General features: G+C 35.4%; 1 protein-coding gene across 7 annotated transcripts in view; it reads right to left on the bottom strand.

The window, feature by feature from the left end:
* Positions 1-7: 7 nt before the first annotated feature.
* The window catches only part of PPP3CB (protein phosphatase 3 catalytic subunit beta), a 51451-nt gene continuing 38935 nt past the window's right edge, over positions 8-12523 (bottom strand). The window contains exons 11-15 of one of the 7 annotated variants that reach the window (XM_041750798.1): positions 11154-11180; positions 8995-9079; positions 8154-8251; positions 3083-3112; positions 8-1629 (exon numbers count right to left, since the gene is read on the bottom strand). In XM_041750798.1, coding sequence (XP_041606732.1) covers positions 1451-1629; positions 3083-3112; positions 8154-8251; positions 8995-9079; positions 11154-11180 — 419 coding nt within the window. In that variant the 3' untranslated portion in view covers positions 8-1450. The remainder of the gene's footprint in view (positions 1630-3082; positions 3113-8153; positions 8252-8994; positions 9080-11153; positions 11181-12523) is intronic. The other 6 variants (XM_041750800.1, XM_041750803.1, XM_041750801.1 and 3 more) reach the window with 6 other exon arrangements.

Here is a 12523-nt window from a genome sequence, read left to right as displayed (position 1 = left end):
ACAGAGATAGGAGCAGCGGCCCATGCATGGAATTTATTGTGTGCTACTGTTTATAAAATACTCGAATAGTCCTGCACATGCATAATATTTCCAACTTAGACAGGAGACCGTACAGGGTGCACTTTCTGGCAAACAAAACAATAGATGGTTCCGCTGCCTGGAGCTCTGAGTTGTATTCCAGGGCATGAGGGAAGCAGGCCACCAAAGTAAAGGGAAATACCAAACTACAGTGGCAATCAATACAGGTCAATAATTGTGAAAAATTAGCACATGGTTCCATTTAGTTTAACCAAGCAGTTCTGTAACTATCAAAAGAAAATGTTCAACATGCAATCTTGACTTTTATGCTTCCACTAACATCTGAATGAATGAACAGAACCATTGCTTCTATGCTGCATTGCTTAATCAAAAACACTTCCAGAACATTTTAAAATTTCCTTTGCATCAAAACATAAAAATGATAGAAAGCCAGCAGCAAATCACCCTGGTGGCTATTTAAGCAACTTGAGTACTCACAATAAACTAAAATTTCTCATAACATCTAGGTAACCTATACATGTCGTACCTGTACATCATAGGTCTATATATTAAATATTTGCAAAATGAAAACATGCATACACAAAATACGTCAAGTTTTACAGACATGATTTGAATTAAAATTTACTTTGACAATGTACAAACTTCTTTTAAAGTACCTTAAATGAGTAATTCTGTAATTCTTCATAATTTTGAAATTTAGAGGTTTTCTTCTTAAATCTCTGGGGTGTAAATTTCAAAAGATCTGGGCAAAAAAGATTCTAAATTAGTTTTTGGACTTGTGTTCAAGTAAGAGAGTCTGCCTAGAAATAGGTTATGCATTCATAATTGAAAAATACCAAGACTATATTACAGAATTAGCCACATTTAAGAACTATAGACCTGAGGTCAGCATTTTGTATAAATGCCAACTGGATTTCTCAGCATTTTGCCCATAATTCAAAATACAGCTTAGTAACCTCAGAAATGTATTTTAAGACCATGCTAATTCATCCTTTAAAGACATTTCATGGGGAAAAGAAAAAGTCCACATTAGCTCTTAGGATTGCATTTGAAGTCATGGTTAAAAAACAAAATCTAATTCTACTGAGGGGAAAAAGAAATCTCATTTGTAAACTTAAATGTGTGAACCACAAGCATAAATGGAGGTGTAGTTGCCCTCCACTGGAAATTGCCCCAAACCCCTTGCTCACTGCTCTCCACCTTGGCAGCGATGACCCAATCTTATCAGATATCACAACATGTCCCAGGGCCCTCAAGCTTCCATCCAGGAAGGGGGCTGGGGTCTCAAAAGCACAATGGTTTCTCCAGAGGGACTGTGACATTTACAGTCAGCTTGGCCGACCCCTCCAGATCCTGGGGGTGATCTGTCCATTTGGGGCCCGAGATGTGAGAGTCCCTGGGAAGCCGTGGGTCACTGGGCACTATGGTTGCCAGTCCCGTGGTTCTCAGTGGCATGTGCGGTGTTCAGAGAATTGAAACCATCTTGCTGTACAGCATCTTTCCGGGGTGGCATTCTCTCATTGATCCTATCCAAACCCTTTGCCTCTTCAAAACTGCAGATTCTATGTGGTGGAGAGAATCCTCGTATTGCTTAACAAAATGCAAATTTGATAAGTCAGTAATTGAAAAACATTTCTGAGATTTCAAAAACATAATTAATGATTTTTAAGAAGAAAGAAATTAGCTGTATGTAGCAACATTTAAATCTTACTTTAACTGAACCCTATCCCCACTCCAGACTTCCCCTTAAAATGTGAAATGTTTAAACCTAAATGTAAACATGATAGCTTCATAGATGACAAGTGTTAGCATAGCCTTTAAAAAAGAACGCACAAAAATAACCCTTCCATGACCCCAAAATTAACCTGCAGGCAATGGTCTCAGGGTCTCAGTCTGACTTCTACTATACCACTTAACTCCTACAAAAACCCTAAAATCACCAGTGACTATCACAGTAAGGCAGCAACAAGAGTAGGGGCAAGTGAGGAGGCTAAACAAGGTTAACCTTGACATACAAATCTGTACCAATAGCTTCGGAGGAGAAAGAGGTAAAGTATATTAAAATTTAGCAGATCAGAACTATCTTGGAGGTCAAGGTATGTATCATCACCCCATCACCACCAGGATGAAATGAAAAAGGTGGGGAATGCCTCCAGGAATTAGATCTGTATTTGACTGATAGTAAAAAGTATTCAGTTTCATATTTTAGGAAATGTCTTCCTTAATTCAATGGCCATTCACTGCATGTTCTTTGGAAACCCAAATCAAAAGAAATGGCAATCCTCCTCCAACTGTTATAATTTCTCATTCACTTCATTTATAATGATGCTTCCTCCATTATTAAAATGTGCACACAAAAGATTTCCATAACTGGTTATAATCTGGTTGCTTTTATATGTGCAATCCCTGGGACTCAGAGTCTGTGCATGTGAACCAAATAAATGATTGGGGTGGCAAAGCATTTAGCAATGTGTAATATTAGGCCAACAGATCATATACATGAATATAATATTATTATATAATATTATTAGCAAACGCTAAGCCAACAGCAAATACATATATAAAATAAAAATCATAGTGACAGCTCCTGCACTTTCAGGTGAATTACTGAAAATGAATAAAAGTCAATTCAAACCTATATCTAGAGGGGGTTTCATCTAGGAAAAAAATGATCTGAATAGCACAGAATCATGCAAAATGTGGAATAGATCTTTCTTTGCAACTTCAAATGCTATAATACATAGCATAACATGCTGCACTCTAAAGAATTCAGGAACGGTAAATGCTGGTTGCACACTATACTAGAAAAGGAAAATCCAGATTGTCACTATGGAAATTGGTCCTTGTAATTAAAAAAAAAAAAAGAAAGGAAGAAAGAAAGAAAGAAAAAAAAAAGAGGAATGTGACTATTAAACTTGATGAGTCAGTGAGTCTGATTCATCTTGGGCTGTGCAAACTAGGAGTAAAACACACCCACAGGACATTCTCTGATGCCCACCCACACACCACAGATCTCTGCCCAGCGCAAGGACTCTGATCGTACCTTTTTCAGCCTCAATAGCCTCAACTGTGGCTGTACAGAAGTGAGCAGAGGCATGCAAAATGAATGAGAGAGATGAGAAGGGTCATATTGTACAGCAGAAAAGGCAATGATCACGTAAAATATCACAGTATCCCATACTACATCATCATTTACAATTTAACATAAATAGTATCCATATTAGAGAGCCCCATCCAATCCCCCAATTCCTGACACAGCACAGTTTACACACAGCACTATGACAACATTGCTCAGAGCACAGAACACATGGACCTAATGTAAACACAGACACCTCAGCACCCATGCAAATGCACTCCAGTGTTAATTACCTACTGTGAATTCAGTATTTTGATGGCCTTAGAATTTTTCAACATGTGTATTATATCACATCCATCACAATCACAAGGAAATCCTCTAGGGTGAAATTATGATGGCAAAATTGTACCAAAAGTCAAACAGAAAATTCTGTTTTTCCCCATCTAACTGAACCAATACTCATTATCAGTTGTTCCATAAGATATAAACTAGAAGAGGTCAGTAATGCTTTTCCTGTTGCTTCTAATTCATAAGGCAAAGCAAAAGTGAAGTTGGTATGGATACAATGAAACTTAAGGACAGTAAACTTGATGAATTACTCTAATAGAATAGTTCCCTAGCTCTTTTGTTTGGGTAACCTAAAAGGACCCCATCTACCAGGAACTTCCTTTCTATTCTAACACTGGGTGTCCCACATATCTAAAGATATTAAGCTCTATAGCCTTTTAAAAAAGCTGTTTGTGTTCAGTTTATCATGAACTCAAATCTGCCTCAGGCACTAACAACATGCATTCTCAAGTGAAGATAGGCCATTGTACATCTTTTCAAGCCCATCTACCAACTAGAGAGGAATCAAATAGAACTGAGATCTTACAGGCAATAAATCCTAATTACCGTGTGATATGGACATACACATAGGTCATATAAGTGAGAAAGGCATTCTTAATATAGTTTGTCTCTGGCCCATTTAGAGAATTTCAACATTATTTAGTCATACATTTTGTAATCAGTCTGTTGGCTCATTTCTGGGTTCAAACTGTATAAAGTACTCACACTGAGGACCAGGATCAAAGATTGCAGAGGATAATACTGCCTGACAATGTTGCAAATTCTCCACTTTACCCAAAGTGCACACACTCAGAATATTTATAACAATAATGTCCCATACTTTCTATTTTGCTTCTTCTTCAAGGCCAATTAGATTTAGAATAAATTTTGTCCAAAGCAGTTATTAATGTGAAAGAAAATGATGAATCTAAGGAGTTAAAATAGACTAAATTAGAAATTTGTTGATCTTAACCAGATAGTAAAGGTAGTTGGGAACCCAAAAAAGTAGGGTGAACACTGAATAAAAAAAACTTAATTTTCCTTAACTGTTAAACTACATTAAAATAGCAGACATTTATTGTACACCCACTGTACAGATCACCATTTAAAAAACCTAGCTCTGTGCACATAGAATATACTCTTGGAATCTTCCCAGACAGAAAACCAGGATAAATGACCCACCTCTACTTGATCAGCCCTGCAACATCTATTCTTCAAAATAAGGACTATTTTCTCTATAATTTAGACATTAAATGGGAAAAAAAAATAAATGCCTATTAGAATATGTTTTAAAGAGCTTGTGGTAACAGAAGTGATTTTATAGGAAATATTTCATAACTTTTACTACATATGGTAATAAATTAAAAGTAAAACCTGGTATCACTGTAAGAATTAGTACCTATTTGAGTGCATCAGTAGTTTAAAAGTCTATTTATAAACCTTTCAAATTATGAAATGTAACAACATACTTCTGAAATAATCGTATGGGTTTTAATTTTATATGTAAAAGCATGTTTTAGGTCAATTATATTCTCTGCTCTTTCTAGAAGCTTCTAAATGCTCCTAATCCTTTTCAGGATACAAAATACATATTACACTCAAAATTGCATACCATGTCAAGCTTGTATGTTTAAAATTGAAAAAATGGTCATCTGAAGCTTAAACATTAAGATGGAAAGAGATCTGATAATTGCAAAATTCTATCTGAAAGGCACTATTCTTCCTCTATTTGTTTTCAGTTTTATGGAGCATCTTGATACGGTGTTAGTAAATTTGAGTACAGTGCTGTCACAAACTGTGCTCCTCAATATTACACGGGATAAATAATGATGAGGAATTTGGCATTACTAAAATGGAGATGGCTACATAGGTCCTGGTGAAGGGTAGTAGCATTATAGGGCTAGTTCCTAAACAAATTTCCATGAGTAAAATAAAAGGCACATAAAATAAAATATATCAATTCCTACTCCAAAAGAGTTGTGGAGTTTGTGAAAACACTCAAGAAATATAAATTAACTTTAAGCTTATTGATAAGGCAATAGGACTTCTTTTCTGACTTATTTCTGACAACAGGACTGAGATATTAGAATTTACATCACACAGATGCAGCTTCTTAGAGGAGTTTTGTTACGTGCTTCAAAATGGGTTTATCGGGATCCCTGGGTGGCGCAGCGGTTTGGCGCCTGCCTTTGGCCCAGGGCGCGATCCTGGAGACCCGGGATCGAATCCCACATCGGGCTCCCGGTGCATGGAGCCTGCTTCTCCCTCTGCCTGTGTCTCTGCCTCTCTCTCTCTCTCTCTGTGACTATCGTAAAATAAAAAAAAAAAACAAAAAACAAAATGGGTTTATCTTATTATGCTAGGGAAATTGCTCCACACTATCAAGAGCCATCACTGGCACAGCTAGGGAGCTATCTAGCTTCTAGTTTGCCCAAATTAGACCCCTTAAACTCAGCAATATACTGCTAATTCACTCTGCTGGGAATACAGTCCCTTTAGTAAAGCTGTTTTTCAAACCTTCTCTGCAGTTGGGGGAGAGTTCAAAGTTGGAAGACTGAGCTTCAGGCTGCATGCAAATTAAGAATGAGTAGAAGAGCTAAGCTGCCAACAAAGCATGTAATTAGCAGGAACTAATTGTGAAATCTAAAAGGTTTGCTGTAAATACAATGTAAAAGTAATAATATATCCAAGGATAATAGAGTGATGACTGTAGTGTAGATTTATTAAAGTATGAGGCCTTTCAGCTTTCCTTTCCTTTTATGAACAAAGAAAAGGGTAAACATTTTTCAAACTATTAAAGTTCATCCTTTTCTATTAACACTTACTTTTGTTAGTTTTATTGAATGTTTAAGATCTTTGTGTTAGTGAAAATTCTTTTTAGCTCATTTGCTAAAGCCCGTAATAAGAAAAATGGAGGGCAAAGAATATAAAGAAAATCAAAGCAATTTTTTTTAATTAAAAAAAAAAAAAAGGAAACCTTGTTTTAAAACATAGCTGTACTTCTCACATATACCAGTAGTGGTAGCAGACAACACACTAACATATAAAATAGAACATGTATAGACTATAAGTAGAAATTATTGGTCTACAGAAAGATTATTTTATTTATTTAGGCATTTATAATGAGACTAAGTGAAATGAAGCTGTGGAAAGTCAATCTGATTTAAATTTATTCAAAAGTTTAGGGCAGCGCAGGTGGCTCAGCGGTTTAGCGCCACCTTTGGCCCAGGGCCTGATCCTGGAGACCCGGGATCGAGTCCCACATCAGGCTCCCTGCATGCAGCCTGCTTCTCCCTCTGTCTGTGTCTCTGCCTCTCTCTCTCTCTCTGTCTCTCTCTGTGTCTCTCATGAATAAATAAATAAAATCTTAAATTAAATATTGAATAAAAAAATTATTCAAAAGTTTAAATTATTTATTTTTTGCTTTAAAAAATTCACTAATTATAACACCAGAAAGAAAGTTAGCCATGATTAAGGAAAACATTAGATCTGTTGCTGCCTGTTTTAATAGAGCAATGACCCTTGGAGGGCTGTCAAAAGTGGCTACAATAAAACAAAAATTAAAGCTTTCTTTATCACATTTTTTGCTTTTCAACAAGGGAAAGAAATCTAGACTTTGAGTTATTGTGTATACTCTAAAACATTCAAATCACTCTCTTCTATTTAATCTGTTTTGGGCTTTCAAAAAGTTAACCCAGTTATTTACACAAATATTTACGCCAAAAAAGTAAGTTTTTAAAAAATATAAAATATTCAATGAGCCAGATTACAGGAATGCTTTACGTATAATTTTATTTTCATGCAAAATAAAGGCACACTTAATAACACCCTTTCAACTTTGACTTACAGGATTTAAATTCAACCCCTTATAACAATGACTTAATATCTAATGTTACATTCATGTTCAGAATGCACAAAGTACAGCAACAAATGCAGCAAACCTCAAAACAAGGTGCTACAAAGTTGCTTCTACATCAAAAGACAGACAAGCGTCTGATAGAGTAATTTAATTTAACATACTTTTACAGACATACAGCTAACCTAAAGAAAGACAGACAGATTTAGGAAAGCAGCTACATCTGCAGAGGAAGAAAACAGCATGTTACAGACAGTCAATTATACATAGAACATTTGACAAACACCACAGAAAACAAACTTTGGCATCATTTACCAGGGTACAAAACCTTGCACAAATCTTTTGGCAAGTGAAGTGCATAAGTAGTGTTTTGGGGCTCAAGCAGATTGTTAATTCTAAAATTAAGTATCTGATAATATAAGCATTGTCTAATACAATTACATAAATTAAAAAAATAAAAAATAAGAAACATGGAATTACATTTCCATTTTTGTAATATGGATATCCTTGATTCACATTCTGAAATTGGGGCTTTTAAAGGAAAAGGGTGCATTAGACAAACAAAAAAAAAATATTTAGACATTATGATATGAGCTGCTCCCATATCATTTCATTCAAAGCTGAGAAACTGACCATTATTTTCGATTGAAAGGAATACCCATTCTATCAATTTTCTGCCCTGGTCAAGTTCTTAACCAGATACTACCTATCATATAGTATTCTACCTATGTCAGCTGCTGAGACAGGAACTAAAAAGCAGAAGGAATTCCCTGCATGCATTATGTGTATTGTTAGCAAAAGAGTGAGGTGTGCCCCAGTCCATCTGAGGCACAGCAAGTTGCATAACATCATTACCACTTTGCAGGGTCTGCCGTCCTCCAGCCAACACTCCACTAGGCAACATCCCTGTGGGAGTCAGGCCCTTGAGTGTCAGCACACTTTCACTCTCCTCCCTATAGCAAAGAGATAAAACAAACAGAGATTTCCAACAAATGGTTAATATAAAAGAGGAGGGCCCAAAGGTAGGCCATGTATATAATTTATAACATTCATTGTTATCATATCTTCCTCAATTCCAAGATAAGACATTTTTCCATATTTTAAATGTGGATAAAAGGATAAGAGGGTGGGTGCCTTATTGTTTTTCCTGAAAAGCTTTATTAAGTATATGATGACATTCATCATCAATGAGAATCATACAATTAAGAAAATTTGGTATTTCTATCCTGTAAAGTTCAAATATCTGATATAACCAGTTTTGTAAACAAATTTTTAAGGGCTGACCCATTTACATGTACCCTTAAACCTAGCTTTCCTGAATTAACCCTAAAAAGATAATTTGTGGCTCCAGCAAAAGGAACTTCTTATATGGAAGAGCAAGTTCATCAGGAATACTATAAAAAGTACCCCCTCCTTCTCATCATGTTCTAGTTTTCAAGGCGTAGAACTAGTACTTTCATCACAGAAAGGTACCACATACTCAAAGTGAACAATAATACTCACAATAGTCAAAAACCCTAGTTTCAAAAGGACTGTTGTTCCCTTGTTGAATATCTAAATGTACAACTAAACTTCTTTATAGGAAGAATGCTGCTAAATTGCTTTTAGCTATTAAACAGAACACTGCTTACAGCAAAGTACAATAAAAGCAATTTCTGTAAAAAAAAAAATAATAATCAGGAAAATACATCATTACCTGAGCACAGAGAAGACCCTTGCCATCTTGCCAATTGCTCGAATTTTGTTTCTTATGATTTCTTTCCGGGCTGCAGCTGAACCTACTTTCAATGGAATAAATAGAAAAAAAGACTCAAGTTTAGGGCATCCACACTTGCACCATTCTATTACCCTATACCACGCTCATCTTAACCAAAACCAAACCCTCTGCCACCAGCTCACATGGAGGAGACTAGGTGAACTCATGCCAGAAAACTTCTCACTCCTTCAATGTTTAGCTCAGCGCTGGTCTAATAATATTGGGGTCTGATACAGATACAAATGAAAAGTAATACACAAACATTATGACTCTCACACTACTAATTATTAAAACAGCAATGGGAAATAAACTAGAACCCAACTTATATCAAAAACCAGAGGACAAAAAAAAAAATTTCTAACAATCCTATAGTCTTTAATTTTCATGAGGACCTACTGCATGCAACTAACAGATAAGAATTGGTAGTAACTCTGTTTAGGCTTCTGTTTAACTATTATAAAAGCCTCTGACATGCAGGCTGGAAATATCTCTTCTTACTATGATAGAGTAAGTTCTTTGCTCTAAGAGGGTTTAAAAACAATGGTTGATGAAATAACTACTGTGCAGATGACGCTGAACTAAGGACCATACCAGCATTTCAACAATAAAGAACATCTTAACCTCATGAACTAAATGTCCTCAAAGTCATGCAAATATATACAACAAGCTCTTACATCCCTAGGTGAGTATGACACAAGGAGAGTGAACAATGAGAAAAGATTCCCTAAAAAACACGGCTAAAGGATCACTCATGTTTCCTTTTTAAAGGGTTAGCTCTACTGCTTATCACTGATACAGAAGAGAATATATCAAAATAACTTAATCTTCAGCTGAAGAAAAACTCAAAGTTGTATCTTCCTTCCCTTGGCCTCCAGAAAGAACAACAATCTCAGTCCCATTATCTCATATATAGCAACTAGAATCACTCTGGACCCAAGAGTGTGGTTCCTTATTCCTTAGAGCTGTGCTTCAACACGATGAAAACACATATAGAAGCACCATGGTTGAGGAGAAAGTTAAGGAAAGGCTAAAGAGACTAGACTAAAAGGGGCCGTGGATATACAGAGGTCTGAACAACCATTAGTCTTCTGGGCCAGAGCAACTTATTTAAAATTCAAGCAGCCCACAAAAACCATATAATTAAAAACTAAGATGATGACTGGACCTTACTGCAAGGAAACAGAAAGGAAATCCAATTTCAAAGACAAAAACAAGACATATTTTAGAGAAAATAGGCTCCATGGCCATGTTTATGATGCTCTAAAGGGTAATGTGAGCACTGAAGCTACAGCTTTTGCAAGTTCAAAATTGCAGGTACTACATAGCTATTTTTAAGATGCCAAAAAAATCACTAAAAGTCTTAGAATCATAGAATATTAGAATTTGAAGAGACATTAGGGATACTGCAAAGTTTAATCTCCTCATTTTATAGACAAAGAAACTAAGTTTATTAATGGTCTTGTCCAAAGACCTAAGGTAAGTTTGATTTCTTTGAATGAATTAACATAAACATTTTGTTTTTAAATTGACAGAATGTTAAAAACAGCTAGACTGGGGAAGAGGAGTGTGGGGATGGGAGAGGATGGCTGCAAAGAGGTACATTCATATTTTCAGCCTTAATTTATATATCTGTAAAACAGAATAATATGTAAACTATATTGATTTCAAAATTTAAAAAAATCACTGGAATATAAAAACAGTATGCAAGTCAGGATTTTAAATCAGTCTACAAACACATCATGCATAATATTAAAGAAAATGTCCACGGAAAATTACTCTGGGGAATAAGACAGACAATCAAACACCCCTAATCATGCAGGGAAAAGTACAAAACATTACAAATAAGCAAAAGAATGAAATTTTAAAACAAGAGGAATGAAAAAGAGGGAAAAATATTTCCATGCACAGAAAGACAGATATCTTGGAATATGACTTCTAAAAACATCAAATTCTATCTCCAATACCACTTACACTAAATTTGTACAAGGCCCAAAAGGACTCTGCATAAATAGTACTCAATGAATGAGCTAACTTACATGGACATGAGGATAACTTATGAAGTCATATTTCAAAACAATGTTACTCTGTCTGGTCTGTACCTTTTTTATTGCCATATATGAGCCGTTCTTCAGATGGAGAGTCCAGAAAAAAGGAAGTGAATGATGGAGAAAAGGTGGTTGAGACAAATAAAAAGATAGAGATTTAACTTGGCAGTGGTACTGAAGAATGAATGTAGAAAGAAAGAAAGAGAAAAATGAAGGCCCTCATATTTGAAATTTGAAAAATGTAGTACTGTAGGATCTGGTGAATAAAAGAGGGATGCCACTGGGTAGAACTCTAAAGGAAAGATTTCTTAAAAGATATGTGTTCAGAAGAAATTATGGACAGAATGACTATAATATTTGATGAAAGTAGACAAATTAGGGACAGAAAAAAAACACGTGAAAACACATAAGACTGATAAAAGACTGTGCAAACAACAATCGCACATTTATACTGATACCCCTAAGGAAATGTGTCACCCACAGGAGTATGTTAAGTGAAGGGTAATGACACAAATAATATACAAACTCATGTGGTTCTTCAAGGACACCAACATCTGAAAAATCTATTAAGTATATACAGAGAAATGTAGGTAACTTTATAAACTACCTCAGTGGAAAATCTTACCCACTTCGAATAACGGAAAGGCTAAGCCTCCCACACTCCATAATAACAAGAACACATAATTTCTTGAATCTGAATTGTAGAACTTTTGCACATACTCAGGATCAACAGTATGTGCTTTCTGTTCCCAATCCAATCTGGGAGCTTGAGGGACATCTTTTTGCAGAAATAGCAACAGATTGTTTCAAAGCAAGTAATAGCTCTAAGAGTAGGCAGCAGAAATGTTTCTTTTGAGCTTTCCATATCTTCCATTCTAATGTAGAGATACATGATTCCATTATAGGAAATGCAAAGTTTTAGTTTAGTAAAACTGTAACATATGTGGATTATGTATTTCCTTTACCCAACTCAAGAGAGAAGATAAATATCTGAAAGAAATAGTATGCATTCTAAATATCACAGAAATCAGTGTTCAGAAATTCTCTTTAATGATTAATTAATACCTCTAAAAGGAATGCTATGTGCACTTATACATCCAATATGTTTATGCAAATTTTTGCCTTTAAAAATAACTCCACATATACATTAAACAATACAGAATACCAAAGAAGAATACCAATACAGAATACTTAAGAAGACAGTCTCATTCCTTTACCCAATTTCAGCCTTAAATATGCAAAATCTATTCTTTCCTTCCTGCTACTGTGACATCTCCATTCCTGCTCTTTCCCTTTTCCCACAGAAAAGCTAAACTCTTATTCTGCCTCAATAGCAATACCCATGTCACCAAGTTTTCTTTCTAAATCAGATTTCTCCCCATGCCCAGCTTATAGACTAGTTCTACTGCTGAGTAGAAAAAGGG

This window comes from Vulpes lagopus, chromosome 3, assembly GCF_018345385.1.
Source record: "Vulpes lagopus strain Blue_001 chromosome 3, ASM1834538v1, whole genome shotgun sequence".
Lineage (NCBI taxonomy): Eukaryota > Metazoa > Chordata > Mammalia > Carnivora > Canidae > Vulpes > Vulpes lagopus.
Note: the sequence above shows the minus strand (reverse complement) of the source record. Positions and strands in the feature narration are given on the sequence as shown.